This window comes from Alexandromys fortis, unplaced genomic scaffold, assembly GCF_014885135.2.
Source record: "Alexandromys fortis isolate MF-2015 unplaced genomic scaffold, M_Fortis_MF-2015_v1.1 scaffold_54, whole genome shotgun sequence".
NCBI classification, from domain to species: Eukaryota; Metazoa; Chordata; class Mammalia; order Rodentia; family Cricetidae; genus Alexandromys; species Alexandromys fortis.
The window spans coordinates 3,408,042-3,430,755 of NW_026067958.1; the positions used below are offsets into that span (position 1 = coordinate 3,408,042).

The 22,714-nt window shown below is 41.3% G+C and overlaps 1 protein-coding gene across 1 annotated transcript in view; it reads right to left on the reverse strand.

Moving 5' to 3' along the window:
• Positions 1 to 22,714, reverse strand: part of CUNH10orf67 (chromosome unknown C10orf67 homolog) — a 76,467-nt gene that overhangs the window by 47,549 nt on the left and 6,204 nt on the right. Inside the window, exons 2-5 of the mRNA XM_050152698.1 lie at positions 18,285 to 18,405; positions 15,814 to 15,957; positions 10,478 to 10,552; positions 3,081 to 3,236 (exon numbers count right to left, since the gene is read on the reverse strand). Of these exons, the coding sequence (XP_050008655.1) occupies positions 3,081 to 3,236; positions 10,478 to 10,552; positions 15,814 to 15,957; positions 18,285 to 18,405 (496 nt within the window). The remainder of the gene's footprint in view (positions 1 to 3,080; positions 3,237 to 10,477; positions 10,553 to 15,813; positions 15,958 to 18,284; positions 18,406 to 22,714) is intronic.

Genomic DNA, 22,714 nt, shown 5'->3' on the forward strand with positions numbered 1-22,714 from the left:
GAGCAGGACTGTGATGTGTGCTCTTGCTTCGTGACAGCCGCACAGAAGAGCAGGTGCTTCCCCAATGAGTGACAGCCAGGAAAGTGGCACCCTAGGGACAGCGCAGCCCTGCAGAGTGGCCATCCGTGAAGGACACCTCCGAGCCAGTATGGTTAGCAACAAACAGATCTGTTCGTCAGTGGAGGATGGGAGTGAGATAAGCCACACTGATTTCCCACAGAATCAAAACTGGAATGAAGTTGTTCTCAGGAAAACTGATTTCAAGGATGTCATCGGAAACCCAGGTTTCTGTAACTTGAAAATCCTTTCTGCCTTCCACTGGCTGCACATGGAATTTAGGCTTCTTGTTTACTGAACTTGTCCCTCTCTAGCCAATCTCATCAAAGTCCTCTCAGAACCAAGCCAGGAGAGACAGCATGACTCTTTATTAACATAAATAAGCTACTGGTGTGATTTGATTATTAGAAGAATCAATCAAGTCTTAAATAGACTAGGCAAAGCTAGTTTATTTCACATGTTTTCAAAAATACTCCTCAAGATTTCTCCTGAATATTCATTCATTAGTTATGTTTGTATGTGCAAATGGCGAGGACGGGGCACAAGTGCCACAGCATTTGTGTGGAGGGCAGACGACAACATCGTGGAGTCGTGTCTCTTACCTTTAAGCTCTAGGGATGGAACTGAGGCCCTCAGATTTGTGCTACAGGCATTTCACCTGCTGAACTATTTGCTGACCCTCCCCTTGGCGTCCTAACCCTTTCTCTACGTTCTGTGCTCCAAATGCAGTTACAGGTTAGCATTGAGCGATGTCTCAGGATTTCTGAGCCGCTAGAGGGGGCAGCTATCTATGATGAAACCCAGTCAAAAGCTACAGTGGAGAACTACACAGCAAGTCCTAGGGAAGTCTGTTCCCAGGGAATTTAGTAATATGTTCTTCACAGGCTGCCTGCTCTCCAGCTTCTCTGAAATCCACACTACAGTTCTGAAATCTGAAACTCTTCCAGCTGTAGGTATTTTCGGACAAGGGAGACTCAATGTGGATTGGTGGCCAGTGTGTGTGTGTGTGTGTGTGTCTGTGTGTCTGTGTGTCTGTGTGTCTGTGCGTGCATGCGCGCGTGTGCCTTCTGGCTTCACCTATTTATCCTCAGTCCTGCAACCCCATTCAGTCATCTTCTTGGTCTTTAGAGAGTCATGAGAAAATTCTGTCCTGCTTCGGACTGCTTGCTGCTGGGCTCCAGACGGTAGTGCTGAGCTGACGGGAGATGAGAATGAATTCGCCTCTTACATTCCTCCCAGGCAGAACTTTAAGCTCTCCTTTCTGTTCTTCACATTGTGTTTGCTATGACCCTGGGTCTAATCAGGAAGATGGTGACTGGCTCCTCTTGCTAGCAAGACCATCAGTAGGGAAATCTGAGATTTTCCTTCTCGACATCTTGGTTTAAAAGTCGTTAGCGCACTACCTGTGACGGGAGGAAAGCACTATGGGGAACATCCTGAAGACTTCTCCTTCAGGGCTTCCACTACGTAAATCCAGATCCTTGACTAGGCCATGGAAAAGATTTCCAGAATGATCTAGTTTGCAGCAGAGTTGGAGTTCATTCAGAGAAAAAAATTAACTTGCATTTAAGCATGAGGATTTTAACAGAAAGAAGCATCAGGGAAAAAGTAAGAAACACCCAAGTGAGAGGCATAGTTCAGTCACATACAGTCATCACAAAAAGGACTTTATGAGTTCCTAATCTCCAAATGGTTGCTAAGGACCGTGAATGAGACCACAGGGTGGTTCTTGAAATGTGTTGAATAGAATTACAATTGAAAACTTAAAACTCCAGAAGGTAAGGTATCTTCACTGGATATGAGTTGGGTTTGTGAGACTCCCAGAGAGAAGAGAAAGATCACAAAGTCCAGATACTTATGGGCCTGACTGGTATTTTAACAGGCTTAATGAAAATTACAATCTCCTTTCTTAAAAAAAAAAAAGATTGTGTGTGTGTGTGTGTGTGTGTGTGTGTGTGTAGAAGTCAGAAACAATGGATCCTCTGGGCTGGAATTATGAGTGGTTGTGAATGGCCCAACATGGTTACTAGGCCTAGAACATAGGTCCTCTGGAAGAGCAACCAGAATTCTTAACCCCTGAGCTATCCCTTCAGGCCCCAAAAGTGTCTATTAAGGACATTTATTGTTAGTAATGTTTATAATGAATATCGCTAAATTGTGTTAGAATTCTTGACTCTCAGCTAGCAAGACCCTTCTGCTCAATTCCATGGTAACAGGCTCTTTGTCTTTCTCACACCCCCATAATTTCTCCTGTCTTTCCATCCCTCCTCAATTCTGTTCAATCCCAGTTGGCTTGTTGGAAGCCTCTGACTTGGGGAGATTGGCTTTGTCCCTTTTCAGCCATCTTGACTACAGAAAGGATGGAAGGCTTAAAAATTACAATAAAAACTCAACAGTGTTATTCTCTAGAACAGGATTTTTCTTGTCACTGGCAAGTGGGCAATTTCATTTCCATTATAAATTAAAATTTGAAGACAATTATGGTGCTCCTCTTTATAATTGCTATGGATTTTCTAGAATGTGCCATAGAGTAGTAAAGTGCTGGATTGGTTTAGATTGTAGAGTGAGTGCCAAGATATCCAGAACCCCTTTCATCTTTCTGTTTGAGTGGATATGTGTGTGCACACGTGTTTACATCCTTCTGGGTGGGTGTGTGTTTGTGTGCCTGTACACCTGTGTGGTAGAGGCCGAAGCCAGGAGATGGCATCAGCTGTCTTCCTCTTTGACTCTCTCCCTTATTTGGGGGGACAGAAACTCTCACAGGGCCTGGGGGCCACGATTTATCTAGACAGGGTGACCAGTAAGCCCTAAGGGTTCTCTTGTCTCAGCCCCTGCCTACAATGCCACCATGCCTGGCTTTTCTGTGGGTGCTGGAGCCTGAACCAGGGCCTCATGCTTGCAGTTTGGTCATCGCCTCAGTCCAGTCCTTACTCTTTTTTTAACCCAGAATTATTGCTATCTACAATCCTATTTACATTGATTACTATTAACTATAATTTATTATAAAAATGAATTAAACTTACAACCTTTTGAATTCCACTCTCTTCATATTGTTCTAGTTCATGTCTTAAATCCTTAAGAATTTCTTCTTTCTCTTTTAGCTTTTTTGCTAGAAAGCTCATTCTGATGTTTGCTTCATCTTGCATGGCAGCCTTTTCTTCTTCTATCTCAAAGAATTTCTGGAAGGCAGAGAGGAGCATTAAAAAATTGATCAGAAATTGCTTCATTTTAATTTGATATCTTACAAGATATTTTATAACATTCTTACATTTCTTTGAAAATAATTCTAAATTAAAGTACACAATAAAACAATACAGTATCACATTATCTGATAAAACACAAAGCATGGTACATTGTTCTGATTTTATCTGTCATCCAAGTAAGAGTGAAAAAGAGGAAGATGACTGATTAGGAGGCTTCCCACAAAATATACGTTTCCCACAGGCATCTCTCCCACAGCCACAAGACATTGGTAGCCATTTTTCAAGACAAAGGCCTACCCGGCTAGAAGGGTGCACGAGTCTGGCTGATCCCGAAGAGAGCTGTTTCTGGAGGGTGGGTCTATACCAAGTGGTAGGCTCAATAATGACAGTTCTCACAACAGTAATAAGCAGGCCCATTGCACTGTGAACTCAGCCACAGACTTCTGGGTTTGGTCCCACCACTAACACAAGCTGCTAAGAAATGTAGGAGGAAGCAAGCCCAACCACATTTCTGGTAGGTAACAGGTCTACTGGTCTGTGATGCTTGCAGACTCTGAACTTGAAATTCATCTAATGCCTGTCTCAGCTGTGACTTGAGAGCAGTCTCACCTTCCCAGGACCTGGGCAGCAATCATGCAACTCCAGGCCCCTGAGTCACTGCTGTTAGCCACACAGCAAATCCCGAAACTCCCTGGAACATCCCTGGTCGTCGTTTAACAGTGACAGCCCACTAAGGGACCGCTGGGGAAGTATGTGTCTTCGTACCTTAGAGGAAGGTCTACTGATTCATATCCCATTGCATGAGTAGCCCTGCAAGCCAATCCATCTCACCCAGTACAGAAGCAGCCCAGTCCATCCAGAGACCCATCGGGAGACATGCTCACACAGGCCTCCTAAAGTAAACCTGAAAGCATTAGTTCAGTTTCCTATTCCAGGGGCAACCCATAACCCAGCTTCAGCCCCACAAAAGCCATGATCCAGAAGTACCTCTGAATCCCCAGCATCTAGCAGAATACGGGTTCATCATTGTCCCTGGTACATGTCTGGAGTGTCCAAACAAAACTATTCAAAGTAACTATAGCTACAATAAGTAGTTAATGAATAAATAATTTTAAAAAAATGTAAAGTGTGACATCAATAGTATAAAATATTGGATGAATGAAAATATTAAAGTGTTCAGGGTTGTATGCCATTGAAATTAAGTGACTATTAGCTTAAAATTATCCCTTCCTCCTTCCCTGTCTCCTTGTCTCCCTCCTTCCCTGTCTCCTTCCCCAGTTTTTGACACAGAGTTTTCTATGTGGCACCTATTGGCCTAGAACTCATGATCTCCCTACCCCAGCCTATGGATGCTGGCATGGTCACCATGCCTGGAAACGGGAGCTTTTAACTATGAGGTACCATATACATGCTTCTTGTCAACACAGGTGAAATTTTTAAAAAATCTTCTGGTAAGTACACAAAGACAACAAGAAAACAAAGCAAAGTATAGGACTTCAAAGAAGGCAACAAATCGGAAGTGGTAAGAAAGGGGAAGGGGAGTAAAAGAATCACAAACTCTGAAAACCGACAGAATGGCCCCAGCAAGCCCTTCCCTTCAGCAGTGACTTCAGCTATGGGCGAATGGAAGTCTCTAACCAAAGGTAGAGCCGTGGAAAAATGGAAGAGAGACAACGTGCAACAATGTACTTCCTATGAAGACCCACTCTAGCCTAAAGGACACACACGGCCTGAAATCTTAAGGTAACACAAGATTTGCCTTGTGATTCCTAACCTAGAGAGAAGGAGGACAACTACAGTAATATCAGACAAAACAAGTTTGGATCCAGTTGTTTTCACAAGAGACAGAGGTCACTGCCTAATAATGAATCAATTTATGTAAAGGATGCAACAATCATAAACATTTAAGCAGTCAGCTTTGGAAAACTGAGATATATAAAATAGATATTAACAATTTAAGAAAGAAGTAGCAATATGATATTTATAAGGGGATTTTGCTAACCCATTAATTTTTTTGTCACCCCTTGGGGTTGAACCTAGAACTTTGCACATGCTAACTAGCATTCCACCACTCCCCCAGGCTAATATTCCACTTTTAATAATAGATAAAACATAAAAGTTCAGTAAGAAAATGGTAGATTTGAATACATGAGAAATAGAAAAGAAAAACATGTGAAAATTTCAGGGTGGTGGTAATAACCTAAGATGTTTAGAGGAAGGCAAATGACCTCAAATAGCTTGGTACTGTCCGAGGATACTTGATACTGTCTGGATAAATTACAGAATGACAGACATGGGGAGAGGTGGTGATCCTCTGTCTCACGCCAAGGAGCTTAGATCATCCTACATATATGAAATACTGCTTAACCATTGGCATTAGTGACCTTTTGGATTAACAACAACAACAAAAACAAAAACCCAAAGCAACTACAGCAGCAAGCCAGGAGCTCATCCTCACTGAGCCTCCTTGGAAGACATTCTCTTCCCTCGACTAGGCGAGGAAACTTCTGAGGGTAGAACCACTGGATTCGAGGTGTAGTGAAATCTTCTAAAACCGAATGGTGCTGCTGATTGCACACCACCGTTAAGTTGTACATCTTATGCTATGTAAACTGCATTTAATAAAACTGCTAAGTGACTTCACTGTACCAACATATTCAATATACACTAGGAATAAGTCATAAAAATGTGACAAAAAAGATTACATCTTTTGAAGAAATAAACTATTACACTTAGGAAAAGCTTGGTTACATAAAGTATCTATAACTTATATAAGTAACATTATAAAAATTTTTTGAAATATAGAAAACAGAAATGAATCACATTACTAGTTGGGGAAATTGAATACTATAAATGATAAAACCTCCCCCACAATTTATGAATAATTTCTGACCTTGAACAAGCTTCAAAAAACATGCAAACAGGGAAGTTTTGTTGAGGATGGAATAATCCTCCAAATTATTTTAGTTTATTTGAAAGAATAAAACATGCTAAGAAAATCATAAAGAAGAGATAGAATAAAAATAAAACTTGCTATACACTTGCCTAGTCATAAAGCCCTGGATTCCATCCCCAGCAAAACACACACATACAAAATATTAATTCAAAAATTGCTAAAATTCTACAATTCAGAGTAAATAGATCATTTCATTTGTTCATTTGAGATAGTATCTCATTAAGTAGTCCTGTCTGGCCTGGAACTAGTCATGTAAACCTGGCTGGCTTCAAACTCACAGAGACTGCTTAATCCCAAGTCTGGGAACAAAGGCTCATGTCAGCACACTAGACTAGCTTTTCCTTCCTTCCTTCCTTCCTTCCTTCCTTCCTTCCTTCCTTCCTTCCTTCCTTCCTTCCTTCCTTCCTTCCTTCCTTCTTTTTTTTTGATAATTTTCATATAGGGCCACAAAATATCCAGACAGACTTGAAGTGAATCTAAAGCTATCAAGAAAGAAAAGATCAGATATCAAGGGGAAAGAAAGCTATCCAGTAAATGGTATTCTAAAATGACGCTTATCAGCTTGAAGGCTGGTGGTGGCCTCCTCTCTCTGTTTCATAAGTTTTATAAACACCTAAGTCCTGGTATTAAAATCCCATTTGAAATACTGACAGTAGCTTCATTTTTTATCAGAAGTATAGATTAAGCAATACCTTTCTTTAAAATGAAACATATAGAAATGGTATTACTTTTTAAAGTTTTCTTTTTGTGTGAGTATAATATCTCACACAAATACTTGAAAGTTAAGTAAGTTTAAGAGTCACACTCCAGAGCTGGGGGAAGTAACTACATCCTTAACTGGTCTCTAGGGGGCAGCAGAGAGCCAGTTATGTTTGTCCTCTGCTAAAAAAAACATGCCTGTGGCTGTTGTATTCCCCAGGCTCAACTGTTCTCTTATAATTAATCCTGAGCAAAGCGGGTGGCCAGGATTAGCAAGGCTTGTGAGGTCATAAGTCAAATCAAAGCTAACAAGTCTGAGTGAAGATTCAAATAATGGCTTTAATTTAACCTAACAGAGACAAATGTTTTAATCTAACAAGGCAATTAACCGCACTCGTGTGGGCTTGGTTAAAAATTCTGCACTAGCATATGCTTATGGAAACTTGGTAACAGGCAGAATTTAGGCATTTCCGCTTCCGCTCCCAGAAACAGAAATTGTACACGTGAAGAGTGACACCTATTACTCTGCCATCCTTTTGAACATTTGGTGTCTGTGGAAAACAGTACTCCAGGAATTACTGAAGACTGACTGATGATTACAACCTGTTCTGATAAACCATGGATTTCTGAATTACTCTTGCACTGTAAACAAAGGTTCTGGAGAATTGTTTGTGTGTGTGTGTGTGGGGGGTGCGGCAGGTGTACACAGGTCCCAGGCAGTTGTCCCAGAAGGACATCCTGTGGTTTACTCTACTTTGTTCTGCTTTCTTGCTTTGACACAGTCTCTCACTGAACCTGGTGGCCCACAAGCCTCATGGCGCACGCCTTTAATCCCAGCACTTGGGAGGCAGAGGCAGGCGGATCTCTGTGAGTTCGAGACCAGCCTGGTCTACAAGAGCTAGTGCCAGGACAGGCTCCAAAACCACAGAGAAACCCTGTCTCGAAAAACCAAAAAACAAAACAAACAAACAAACAAACAAACAAAAACAATCCCCCTGCCTCCACTCCCACCTGCTGGGGTTACTCTGGACTTTTCCCAGGAGGGCTGGCATCCCCACTCAGATTCCTAGACATGTACTCTTAGCCATCACACTATCTGTCAAGCCCTAGAGACGAATGCTGCTAACTTAGCTTCTAGCTCACTACAGGCCATAGAGAAAATACAGCCATGTCTTTGTCAGAGCGGCCTATTAAAGGTGGGACAGACAGCACAGGGCAGGGCCAGACTTTTCGCTGTCGGAAACAGCCACCTTGCGCTCTGCACCCGCTCCCACCCACGGCTAGACTTAGAACTTGTCTGGAAAGCGGCTGTAAGAATAGACCAAAGAAGGGCAGAGGCAGGGAGCATCCTAAGAAATTTTCTCCCATGTTCACACATCTGGGTAGTCTAAAATGTTTCTTCTGAGAAAGACATTATAGTTTACACAGACTTGTAGGGTCTCAGAGGAGCAAATGCAAATGTTCTCTAAAGAAAGCTCCCTCTATCTTGGGGGCTCAAAGAACTCAAAAGGGCATGAATTCATAGTTAAGAATTATAAAACTCAAAAGCAAATGCCATCTCATGAGGGAGGGAGGGCTAGTACTTGTGAGAGACAATTACCAGAACTTCAAGAACAGAAGGTGTGTAAAATATGAAGCACACACTATAAGTGTACGTAAATGTACTAATTAATGTGTGTTTAAAGGTAATGTGGGCACTGGAGAGACAGCTCCATAAGAGTTGTACAAGCGTGAGGACCTGAGTTCAGATCCCAGCACCCATGTAAAAGCCGGGCATGTTGCATGCATCTGTTACCGGTGCTGAGGCACAGACAGGCGGATTTCCAGGCCATGCCAGTCAGCCCACAGAGCTGCAAAAGGGCAATTCCGGGGTCAGTGAGAGATCCTGTCTCAACAGGTTAAGCAGAGGACGACGAAAGTAGAACTCTTAACATCCTTCTCTGACCTCTGCATGGGCACACACACTCATGTTTACATACATACATAGAAAATACTTAGATAAAAATTAGAAAGAGTTAAAATAACTTTCAAGCATGTTTGTTCTTTTCTGGTGGAAATTTTTATACATCAACCAAAATAGTGAAAACAACAGTTTGCTGTCCACTTGTCTACTCATGCATTCGGGTATTGCTGAGGGAGTCCTACACAGCCTTAGAACTCACATAAAGGTGGAAGGACAGAACCGTTTCCACGAAGTTATCCTGTGACTGTCACACATAAATAAATACAAAAAAGAAAAAGAGTGATATTTTCTCCTGTGGATTCTGTGCTGAGATATATNGCTGGCCAGTCATACAGATCCAGGCTTCCTGCTATAAAGACCTCAAGATCTGGTAGAAGGGTGGTTTCCTGATTAATATATTTTTAACTTAACACAAGCTAGAATCATCTGGGAAGAGGCCATCTCAACTGAAAACTGCTTCGCTTAGATTGACCTATAGGCAAGTCTGTGGGGTGTTTTTCTGATTGATGGCTGATATGGGAGAGCCAAGATCTCTGAGTGTTTCTGGATTGAATAAGAAAGCAACTGAGCACACCATGGCGAGCAAACTAGTAAGCTCTGCTTCAGCTCCTGCCTCCAGACTTGTGTCTTGAGCTCCCGTCCTGTGGCTTTCGGTTCTGGTGTTTAGCACAGCCATAGAAAGCAAACTAAGGCGAGTTTCTTCAATCTGCATATATCCTTTCCCGTAAGCCTTACAGCAATTTACCTGCTGTCCCATTGGTCAGGCCTGACTTCCAGTGGCCAGGCCATTGGTAAAAAGAAAGCTAGGGTGGAACTAATGTTTTCAGTCTACAAAGTTGGAAACGCTTCTGTGAGTTTAAGAGGAGAGGATGTGCAGTTGGTGAAGTTGGGTGAGAACCAAGCAACACCAACATCCTCAGCAGGCTCAGGAAAGCATCCTCTCGCAGCTACTAACTGATGCTCAGTGATGAGAAGGGCCACAGCGAGAAAGGCAGCATCCTTATCTTAGAGCACAGAACATGCGGTTAGTTAAGTGCAGATGTGCCGAATGCCATGCAGAGACCACTGCGCCAATCGACCATAAGTATAAATACTTTAGGAAGTATATGGGAATGAAAGATGAGATTGTAGCTGTAAACACAAAGACAGTTCATAAGGTGCTTACTAAGTTTAAAAATCATCTTTGAGAGTGTGTGTTTTCCCACTGTGCGAGAGTGAAGAACCATACTGAGCACACAGCAGTAACCTGTCATTGCGGAGGCTTCTGCATCACTGGGAGTTCAGACTTGAACTCTAGTTTTAGGGCTATCTGACTTTCTTTTAGCTAGCCTCACCTTCACCACAGAACTTTGGATGATTTGGGTGATTTGCCCAGGTGCTCGGGAAATGAGAGCCGTTTTCCAGTGTCTCGAAAGTTTTGCAAAGTCACATCATATAGTGTGACTTTGGTGCGCTTACTGTGAGCATCGATAGTCCAAGCCCGAATTCTCTGAGACGACCTGACATTTGAGGAAACATATCCTCGTGGAAGCTCAAAGCGAGCTCCACTCCCTGCACACGCAGGAACCAAAGCTGGCCTCCGTGGCAGCACTCACCCACCGTGTACATCCCTTTGATAACAGCGATGGCATCACTTAGCTGTTGCTGAAAGCTTTTTCTCATGGTGTCTTCAGACTGCAAACCAAAGACAAATGCAGTAAGTACCACGGCACCGCCTGGGGAAGAAGGCATAGCAACCACTCCCCATCAGTCTCTTGAGAGTTTCAATTTATCATCATTTCTTCAATACTGAAGCTATTGTAGCATATTTAATTTTCATTTGTGATTACCCAAGAGCAATACAAAGGGGCTGTGGATAAAATACAGATCAACTTGACAATGTTTCACTGTACACATCAACTAAAGTCTTACAGACTCTTCCTAGAACTGCTTAGAAAAAGAATAAGATCTATTTACATTCACATGGTTGTGTAGCCTGTATACTTTTTTTGTTTTTAATTTTAACTTTGTGTGTGTGTGTTTCCTGCATGTATAGCTGTGTACCTCTTGTGTGCCTGGTGTCCAGGGAAACTAGAAGAGGGAGTCAGAACCCATCGGACTGGAGTTAGAGATGGTTATGGACTGCCATGTGGGTATTGGGACTCAAACCACAGTCCTCTAAAAGAAGAGCCAGCACTCTCAACCACTGACATATCTCTCCAGTGCCCAGTTCTACTTTTTACAGAATAAGTTCATGAAAGGTTAGCTTTGCTGATCTATAGGCTGTAATAATTTTATTCTTCTAATAAATTTGATTATATCTGCTTAGGTTAAAAATGAACTTTATTTTAGAAAAAAATACTCTGATTCTCATATCCATTCTGAGTCTAGCATGATGTGTAAACAGCAAACAGGTATTAGAGTCAGAAAGGATGGAATTTAAATATTGTACCCACCCCCATAAGGTATTAAACTTGGAAAACTTAGTTTCTGAAATTTGTATCTCAAGACTTTCCATTTGGGGATTTGGAGACACTTGAAGATCATGTAAATGTATTCAAAATGCTTAGCAAAGCATTGACTATGATATGGTTACTAAAATATGAGTCTTCTTTTATAGCGCAGAAATAATACCAATTTTTAATATTTTATAGCGAGTCTCACTGTGTAGATCAGGCTAGCCTAAAAGGTCCAGAGGCCCTACAAAATGTCAGCAGATGGAAAGAAACGATAAAGATTAAGGCAGACATTAATGACACAGTATCAAACAACAACAGAACCAATACAAAGAATCAATGAAACAGAGTTGGTTCTTTGAAAAGAAAACTAGGGTTGACAAACTTAGTCAAACTAACCAAAGAGGGCGGGCAAGATGGGTAAGGGGCCTTCTACCAAACCTGGTGACATGAGTTTGATCCCCTGAAACCCACACAGTGGAAAGAAAGGACTTCTGACCTTCACATGGGTATCATGGTGATTGCATGTCTACCCCACTACATACACACAAACTAGTCAAAAGAAATAAAGACCCAGTTTAGCACTACATACACAAAAACTAGCCACAAGAAAGAAAGTCCCAGTTTAATGAAATTGTAGTTAAAATGGAGCCTTTGCAACAGATAAAAATGAGATTCAGAAAATAGTTATTATCTTAGAAACTTATATTTCAATAAATTTGAAAGTGTAACAGCAATGTATGGATTTCTATGTAAAGATGACCAAAATTAAACCCAAGTGAGACAAACAACATAAACAGATCTATGCTGTGGGAACTCCTTCAGCCAATAGCAATCCTCAGCAAAAAGAATACAACTGGAGGTATCACCATGACTGGTTTCAATTCATTTTACAGAGGCACTGTAATGCAAACAGCATGGTACTGGACAAAAACAGACTTGTGTATCAACAGAATAGGATAGAAAACTGAGATTTAACAACTACAGCTGCCTGACTTTTTGGAACGCACTCACTAAAAATATACATTGTGGCAAAGGACAACATCTTCAACAAAAGATTCTGAGAACACTGGGTATTGACATGTGGAAGAATGAAACTAGACAAACCCCTTTATTGTCTCTCACCCTGTACAAAAATCAACTCCAAATGAATCAAGCAAAAGACCTGTCAGTCTGAAATTGTTAGAGGAAACAGTGTGCACACCAAGAGACAGGCACAGGTAAGGTTTTTCTGAGTGGAAAGAACTTCATCCTCTAAAGAAATATGATCAATAATTGACAAATGGGATCACATAAAACTACAAGTTTCTAAAGAGCAAAGAAAACTGGAAATTAATTGAGTGAAGAGGCAGCCTTCAGAGTGGACGAAAATCTTTGCTGGCTGTATATCCAGCAGACTTTAGAATCTATAATTTACAAAACAAAGCAAAAACCTCCAGGAAACTAGACATCAAGGTAGCAACCCAATTTTAAAAACTGGTCTATGGAATGGAACAGAAAGCTCTCAAAATAGCAAAAGCCACAAATAGCTATTAGACATTGAAGAAATCTTCAACATTATTAGCCATTAAGGGCAATGCAAATTAAAACTATCCCACCTCACTCTAGTCAGAATGGCTGTCACCAAGTAAGCAAAAGATAACAAAAGCTGTTGAGGGTAAGAAGAACACTTACATACTGATGGTGGAGTGTAAATTGGTACAGCCTCTTTGTAAGGCAGTGTGAAGGTTTCTCACAAAGCTGAAATTAGAACTGCCACATGACCGAGCTGTACCACTCCTGGGCACATCCCTGTTTGATTGTGTTCATTGTTCATCTGTGTTCATTGCTGCTCTACAAACAACAGCTAGGAAATGGAATGACCCTAAATATCTGTCAACTGATAAATGAGACTGAAAATATGCTACAGCTACACAATGGAATTTTAGTCAGCTGCAAAAATGAAATTTACAGAAAAGTGGATGAAACTGGAAAATACACTAAGTGAAGTCACTCAGGCCCTGGAAGATAAATAACATTAAAAATCTCATAAGTGGATCTTGGCTTGGCTTTGAATGTTTTTATTTGTGCCTTCAAGTTGTAGTGTCTGTAATGGCTAGGAAGCTAGAGAGGGCACATGGTAGGAAGAGGGGAAGAGGGCTTCAGCTGGGGAGAGAATGCAGAGCACTTGTAACAGAAATGTAGTACAAGTTCACCAACATGGCAGCCCAAAAGTGAGCTGGATGAGGTTGACACCAATGGATAAAGCTGGATGGGAGAAAAGACTATGAGGCCGCAACCCTACCCAAGACCATAGGCAACCCAGGAAAGCTGGGAGTGGGAGAGGTGGCCCTCTCCAAGCAAAAGCACAATAATTGGCTCTCTGGTGTCAAATGGCTAGCCCTGAAAATATACATAAAAGTAACACTATATGGACTAAGCAGGAGATAGATAGATAGATAGATAGATAGATAGATAGATAGATAGGGCCATGAATTTGAAGTAGAGTAGAAAGCAGCATATGTGAGGGTTTGAAGGGTGGAAAAGATGGAGGAAATGTTGTGATTATATTATAATCTCCAAAAATAAACCCATAAAGTTGGGTAGGGAATTCTGGGGGTTAAAGTCATGAACAGAGGCATGGGGAGTCAGGCAGGAATGTTGAGAAGTGGGTTAACCAAACAAAAAAATGTGTGAAGAAGTGACGAAACCCATCCTCCCCCACGTGTATGTGTGTGTGCACGTGTACGCTCAAAGAAGGAATTTAGATGAAGGTACCCTGCATCAGTGGACAGTTGTTAAGTGACAATCCCAATGCCAGCTGGGGGACACTGTCCTTTGATCTACTGGCCAGCCAGGCTCCAGAGGCCTCCAGGACAACACAGGCTACCGCCATTGCTGTGCCTTGCCCTTTTAACTAGATGTTAGGACCTCACTCCTGGAAACACAAAACATTTTGGTTCCGTGTGTAGAGAGATGAAGCTGGAACAGACTTGGGAACTTCTTTCCTGCTGGTTAGCTTTCATAATGCCAAAGACACTATGCAGGCCACTGGGGGCGCAAAATCATCAGTGGACATGCCAAGCAGTTGACCCTGCAGGTATGACGCTGACATGCCAGGTAAGATGTGACCAAGCTGCTGTCACAGCAGGACTGCTCTGGGAGGGGAGTCATCAGTTGTTTTCTGACTGAATCTGAAGCCTGTTCCACAGGAAAGAATCTACTCCAGGTACTATAACCTTGATCAAAAGCCACGACTTGTGCCTGAAGAGATAGCTCAGTGGTTAAGGGTACTGGCTGCTCTTCCAGACGACCAAGGTATGATTCCCAAACCCCACAAAGATGCTCACAAAATCTCTATAACTCCAATTTCAGTGGATTCAATACCCTCTTCTGAATAGGCACCAGATGCCACATGCAGTGAGCAAACATACCCACAGGAAAACACCCATACACAAAATAGTGAGATCATTTCTGAGGTTATAACCCTAGAAGTGGGTAACCTACCCTCCTACTACAACTACTGTTTTGTTAAACAGACATATTGTCAATCTGCCTTCTAACAAAGCCCCAGTGGCCTAATGAATAAGGTTTTCTAAATATTTATTTTTATATCCAAGATTAGTGATGCTTTCAACCTTGGTCAGAGCTTTCTTCTTTCACGGGAGGAAGTCAAGGCAGAGACCCACAAGTGGTTGACGTGAGGAGAATAAGTAAATGCTCAGCCCTAAATAAGACATCTACAACCCCCACCCCTCATCAAAGCTCAGGGGAAATGCAGAAGAGGGAGCTGAAAGAGCGTAGGCACCAGAGAATGTGGAGGGATGCTGCGGTCTTCTCCATGCGACGTGGCCACCACAATCTTGGATTTGTAGTAGCTATGGTTACCTAAACAAGACCGTGTTATTTCAAGTCAGTCAGTAATTCCCATGTGGATGGGGAGGAGTTCATGAGGTTTTACCCCTAGCCGAGGAGCTTTTAATAACTGGTGGATGCTGGGGCAAGGAAACAATTTTTCTTTGGTTCTATTACCATAATAGACTGTACATATGCATACAGGCTGCACTAGGCAAACTGAGTGGATTTTATTAAAAAAAAAGACATGAAAGTAGGGTGGGCATGTGTTAGGGGAAAGTCTGGGGGAGTTGGAGAGAGCGGTTGGGATAGACATCACTAATCACATTGTACATATGCATGAAATTAAGGAAGAATAAACAAAAGTACTATATTCAAAAAACATTCAAAAGCAAGTATCTGGCAGAGAATCTAAAGTTCTGGTGCCAGATTGGAAATTATGAGCAAATTAACCTGTTTCTCTATTGTAACAATCATACCAACTGTACAAGGAAGGTATGAGGATTACTGCGGTCCCACATGAAGAGTTCACCCAGTTCCTGACAGTATTAGCTCCTGGAGACACAGCTCAGACAGTGCAGCTGCCCTGATAGGTGGCTGCATCCAAAGCCTGCACACATCACACGGGATTCACCCCCATGACAGAGAAAATGAGGGCACACCTACCTGCTGATAATATTTTTTCATTTCTAAAATCCTGTCGTGAAGCACACTGACAATTTTCCAAGACTCCTCTTTAAGTCGGTCCTCAAACTTCAGTTGAACCAAATCTTTGAGGAACCCAAAATCCACCTGAAGTGAGGTGACCATCTACAAAATAAAAATCCTTTGTCAGTGGAGAGAGTCAGACCCTGGGCGCCAATATTCCTGCACATTCCTTGATTTGGAGCGTTAGACCAGGTGCCTGGTTTACCTTTGCAGATCATCTCTCAGGTATGGTTTATTGAAGAAGTACAACAATTCTCTCTCATGGCATCTAGGTTTTCAAAATGCTGTTTAATCTCAAAATCAATGTATACTAGTGGAGTGGTATGGTTTGAGTATGGCCTGTTCCTTCCAAAACTTACGTTGAAATTTAAAATCCATGTCAAAACATTAAGAGAACGAAACCTTAGCGTGACTATGGTGTTTACAGGTGGAAATGCAGGGATGTGGTTAAAATTAGATAAACTCCTGGGGCAGAAGAGAGGGCTATGTGGGAAGGAGGAGCCAGAAGAGGAGGCAAGAACAAGCAAGCCAATGCTTGTCAACTGTGTCTCAGAGAAGATTCCCAAAGCTTCCCCCACCACTGCCATCTAAACCCTCCCGACTGAAACTTAGTTTGGGCACACCAAGCTACCGAGGAAGAAACTTATAAAGACAGTGCCCCAAAATATGTCATTCTAAAAGAAGACAACAAATTGGCAAGCATGTGGCAAGGTGATGCCTTCAAAAGCTCTTAACAGCGCAAACTGCTGCAGTCTTTCAGCAGGGCAACTTGGCAGTGGCCTTTAAAGTGACTCATGTGTGTACCCTCTGACTCATAAGTTCCCTTTTAAGAATTTACGCCACAGATTTAGTGGTGCTTGAATTCATGCAGGATTATTCATCATGGGTAAAGATTAGACACTACCAACATGTCAATCAATACAGGGACAGCAATGTAATGTACGTCTTGTGACATAGTTGCGAAATAAACGAGATGCTGGATATTGAACCCAGGACCTTGCACAAACTGGACAAGTACTCTGTCTCACTAAGCTTTCTCCCCAGTTGTTGTTTTGGTTTTTGTTTTTCTTCCTTTTTTTTTTTGAATTTAACTTTTGACACAGTGTTCCATGAAGTTGTCCGGGCGGGTCCCAAACAAGTGATTCTCCTGTCTCAGCTTCCTGATTAGCTGGGATTCTAGGTATGTGCTACTGTATTCAACTATGTGGAAGATCTTTATGTATAGATATGGAATGATTTCCAAATATATGAAAAATAAAAATAAGACACCTGAGGCAATTTATAGCTGTATTTTAATTCATGTGGTAGTTTTAATAACTTGATCAATATCTTATATTTATGAAATACTCTATTCTCATTCAATTTCAAAAAATCCAAGGGAAATTATAAGATTTGACAAAGCAATACAATTAGAAAGTCATTCAGTATCTTATTGTCTTCATTTATCTATAGATAAAATACTTTTTACTTTTCTTAATGTATCGTAAGCAGAGACTATTCACAGATGTCAGAAGCAGAGAAATTTCACTGAACAGACTCACATATGTAAGATATAAACATGACAAGTATAGATCATAACTTAGATCAGTTGTAACATATAGCTGGGGCTTGAACATTTATTGTTCCTGCAGGGGACTGGCTTCAGTTCTCAGCATCCTTGGGAGCTCACAACCGTAACTGTAGTTCCAGGGGATCTGATCCCTTCTTCTGACCTTTGACAGCACCGGGCACACATGCAGTGCACAGGCACACATGCAGGCAAAACACACATGTACACGAAATTAAGAGTAAATCTTTAAAGCTTAAAAAGAATGCAAGTGTCGTTGGGCTAAGTTCCTCAAAGACCTTAGCATTTTGAGACCATCACAATCACTTTGGTGTTGCAAATAAAAGATGTATAAATCTGTACACGGAGCCTGCTCGTTCTTTTCCCAGCCGCTCAGACCTGAATAATCACACAGAAACTATATTAATTACAATACTGTTTGGTCAATGTCTTAGGCATATTTCTAGCTAGCTCTTACATCTTAAATTAACCCATTCCTATTAAGCTGTGTATGGCCATGAGGCTGTGGCCTACTGGTAAAGTTCTGCATCTGTCTCCTTTGGCAGCTACACAGCGTCTCTCTGACTCTACCTACTGTCTCTTTATATCTCTGTTCAGATTTCCTGCCTGACTTTACTCTGATAAGCCATTGGCCAAAACAGCTTCTTTATCAACCAATGGTAATAAATCCTTTCACAGCACACAGAGGGGAATCCCACATCATAAAACCACATGTGTAGGGATGTTTAATGACAAGTGCTTTCTATAACATTCATGAAGCATTGCATTTGATTTCTGGTACACAACTCCCTCCCCAAACAAAAAATTTACCCCATAAAGACAAATAATACACAGTTATCTTAGAAGTTGCACCCAGATTTACCTGCATTAACTTTTCTGTTGATTGAGTCAAATCTTTCAATGGCAAAATTTCACTGCAGTCCGTCTGAGTAGCATGGTCTGAAGTGAAAAAACCAATCTTCAAATTATCCGAAATAGTAAGTCTAGAAAGAGAATAGAGATACCAAATTTCCTTAGAAAAGGGTAAGCACACATATTTGGCAGTAAATTTGATTATATTTACAGTACTGCAAGAGATTATTCAATAAAGAAACTTCTGGAATATCTGGTCATGGAGGAGTTGGCCTTGGTCTGGCTATCAAATCCCCTACACTGTGGCACCCTCATCTCTGTGTGCCTTCTCCACTTTTCTGAGATATGATCTATTAATTCTATTATCTTAATATCTTATCCTGTGCTATTGCTAGAGATGATTGTAATTTAAGCTTAGTCATATCTAACAGAAGTATGTCATGATGGAGATTATCCTGGTGTGATCTGAGAACATCTGAGGTTCCAGAGCAATCTGTGGGAGAAATCACAAGAGAAAACTTAGTTTTCCATAATAATATTAGGAAGTTTTCTTTTTCCCTATAACTCTCTCACAAAAGTTCGCTGGAGTGTGTCATGGCTCCAGGCTGTGTGGTCGCTAAAATGCAGAAGCAGCTAAGATGAATCAGCTGCCTGCCTCTAAGACAGGCAGAAAAAAGATTGGCAAAAAACAGTGACACTTTCACCTTAAAACTTTAGTTCTGAAAAATATGGTTACATTGTCCTTAAAGTTCGTTATTTATATTAACATGTGATTTTATCACTATACTAAAGGAGTTATTATAAATAAATATACATTTAATTTCTACTTTTTAATTTTGACTATGATAACTATTTATAGATACAATGAACATAAACCAAAGCTTTTTGAGGCTGTGGACACTTTGAAGAAACTCCAACAGGCTCTAGAGCCAGAAGGCTTGAGCCCTGCTTTAGATGATCACCATTGTGTCCCTGATTGGGAAACTCTACTCCCAAAGCATCTGCAGAAGCCAGGAGCCAGCCTTTGTACATTTCCTCCATGGCTCTATAATGACAAGCGTCTTTAAAAGTTAGTAAGAAAACTCTCTTTCTGCATGTACACACCAATTTGATCAAACTTATCACATCCTTTTGTTTCTAAAATGTCAGCTGAAAAGGAGGGGAGATGGGGAGGGAGGAAAGGAGGGAGAAAGGATGGATGCAAGTAAGCAAGCGAGTCAAGAAAATCCCATGGAAACAGAGGATCTGATGCAAAGAGTATACATTCCTCTTACTCCTCTCCTGAGAAGTGGGGGCAGAGGAGGCTAGGAGCACAGTGGCCTTCCCTTTCATCTTGCGCAGGGGCAGAGCTGTAGATGTCTCCGCCGACGAGCTAGCTAGTTCTGAAGCCTGCCACACCTCTGCTCTTCCTGTATTGTCATATTATAGGTACCTCCTGTAGGCAGTTTCTGCCTGCCACAGTGGAAGCATCCTGACTGACGCTGTAACCCCGTGACTTCAGGGAAATTAGCTAACTTTTCCTTGCCTTAATTTCCTCTTATATTTTTCTTTTAATGTTATGAGTATGGGTGTTTTGCCTTCTGTATGTCTGTGTACCATGTTCGTGCTTAGTTCTAGAAGAGGTTGGAAGAGGTGTCTGATCCCCTGGATCTGGAGTTACAGTGTATGTCTTTACTGGATGCTGGTGATCAAACCCAGTCCTCTGGAAGAGCAGCCAGGTCTCTTAGCCACTGAGCCAGCATCTTTCCAGCATGCCCCCAGTTTCTTCTTATGGATAACAAGAGTGCAGAGTCCATAGGATCATAGATAGACTGAGTGTATTAATCTTAGAATCACTTTGATGTGGTGCTTGGTGCACAGTGAGCCCTAGAGGAATAGTGTTGGCTTTGGTGCTGAGGGGAGTTATTACACCGCAACCATCACCACATTTTCTTTCTGTTGTTCTCTTCCTCTCTTTCTTTCTTTTAGAAATGGTCTTTCTATTATGTAGCTTTGGTTGTCCTGGAACTTACTATGTAGATCGGGGTGGCCTCTGTTTCAAAGAGATCCACCTGTCTAAGCCCCCAAGTGCTAAGATTAAAAGCATGCGCCACCATGCGTGGCTGACTGTCAGGTTTTCAAACATCACAATTTGTTCATCATATTTGAAGAAAACTATGAAAGCACAGCAGTATTCAGCTATCAAAAGCTCATTTGAAATTTAAAATTTAATACTCATAATAATGATTTTCAACTAATCCCACTAAGTTCTCAATTGTGCTTCCACACGCATCAATATTATGATGACAAACCTTATCTTCAGCAGTATCTAGACAGAAATGAAGCATCTGATTTTAATTAAAATTTTTGATTTTTTTTTGCCAGAAGAAATTGTGTTTTAGATTTAGTTTAGTTCATCTTAGGAACTTTGTATTTTCTCACTGACACAGTGTTCTAGAAATCTCCACAGGCCCTCCTCATCCCTGCATATTCTCTTAGGAGATGCCAAGAAGTCATTCTGTAGGTCCCTTCTAAGTTATGTTTTCAAAGAGTAACTTTGAAGAACAAGGTAGCATCATCCCCCTAGCAGGAAGCAATCTTGTTACTTATATAAAATGGTGGCCAGGCTGGAGAGATGCTTGACAGATAAAAATGCTGATGGTCTTGCTGAGGACCCTGAGTTGGTTCCCAGCACCCAAATGGCTACTAAAAAATCATTAGTAACTTCAGCTCCAGGAGCTTTGGCTCTGTCTGCTGACCTCCCTAGGCACCAGGCACACACACACACACATACACACACACACACACACACACATGCAATATATTTACATACATGAAGGCCAAACACGTCTACACACACATACACAAAAATTAATAAATTAATCTTTATAAAAATAGTGGCTCACAATCCCTGGGAACCTGTCCTTGAGTTTAATTTTTCACATGTGGACACCTATCTGGGTCTTCTATGTCACCAATGGGAACTTGGGATATCACCTGTGGGAACTGGGGATGAGATGGGACACTCAATATAAATTACACCTGTAATCCCAACATTGGGGATTGAATACAACAATTGCTCATTCAAGACCAGCCAGTATAGAATATTCTCCTTAATACCAATTTATGAGAATCAATGAAATAATCATCAATATTTAAGGCTCTGCCCCTATGAAATCTATAACCAACTCTGAAAATAATTAATGAAAAACACTAATAAAGTATCATGACTATGTAAGATTAATATTATAGTGCACTATTTAAACGAACAAATTTAGATAACAATGACGAGTTTTCCTAACATCACCATAAGCCTCTAAATCTTTCAATTTTAATAATTTCAATTTTTTATTTATTCACCTATTTATTTATACACACATATGTACATGCCACCACCCATATGTCAAGGTCAGAGGGTCACCCGGAGGAGTGGGTTTTCTTCTTCTACCAAGTGAGTCCTGGGATTGAACTCAGGTCTTTAGGCCTGGTGGTAAGTGCCTCAACCAGCTAAGCCATTTCTCCAGATTAATTTTCAGTCTATCATTTACATTGTCTTCTGAGGTATCTTGCTAAAATCTATACTGTGTTCCTATCTTTCCACAAAGGACATTGATATCTTTTCTCATCAAAAATAATTAAATTCAGTCTTTTTTCTAACCTCTAAAATCTGTGTCTGAACTAATGACTTAAGCATCATGCGTTTATACACAGTGTTGTGTGCTGAACTAATGATCTGAGCATCATGTGTTCATACACAGTGTCGTGTGCTGGACTAATGATCTGAGCATCGTGCATTCATACACAGTGTCGTGTGCTGGACTAATGATCTGAGCATCATGCGTTTGTTCATACACAGTGTCGTGTGCTGGACTAATGATCTGAGCATCATGCATTTATACACAGTGTTGTGTGCTGAAGTCCGTTCACAGTTCTACCTCCTAAAATAGTTGGTACTTCCCTTCTTTCCCACCTTAGTTTTCCTTCTCGGCCCTCTTAACTTCTCATCATGGAAAAGTCAACAAGGTAGACAATGACAAGGGATGACTAAAAAACAAACAAACAAGCAGAAAAAAACTTGGGAGCAACTAGAGAAGGCCAGTGGGCCCAGTAGCTAAGGAGGTAGGTCTGATGAGGAGGCACAAGAAGAGACAGGAGAGAGCCAGTGACGACAAAATTGGGAATACTGGATGAAGAAGTAAGTGTATTAAAGATGATGGAGTGAAGTTTCTCAGTCTCTGAAAAAATATTTATAAGTGTAGAAAATGAATAGGCTGGAATGTATGATGTGGGATTCCCCTCTGTATGCTGTGGATATCATTGGTTAATAAAGAAACTGCTTTGGGCCTGTGCAGGGAACAGAGGTAGGCGGGTAAAACTAAACTGAATGCTAGGAAAAAGAAGGTGGAGTCAGGAGAGAAGCCATGTAGCCCCATCAGAGACAGACACTGGAACTTTAGCCGG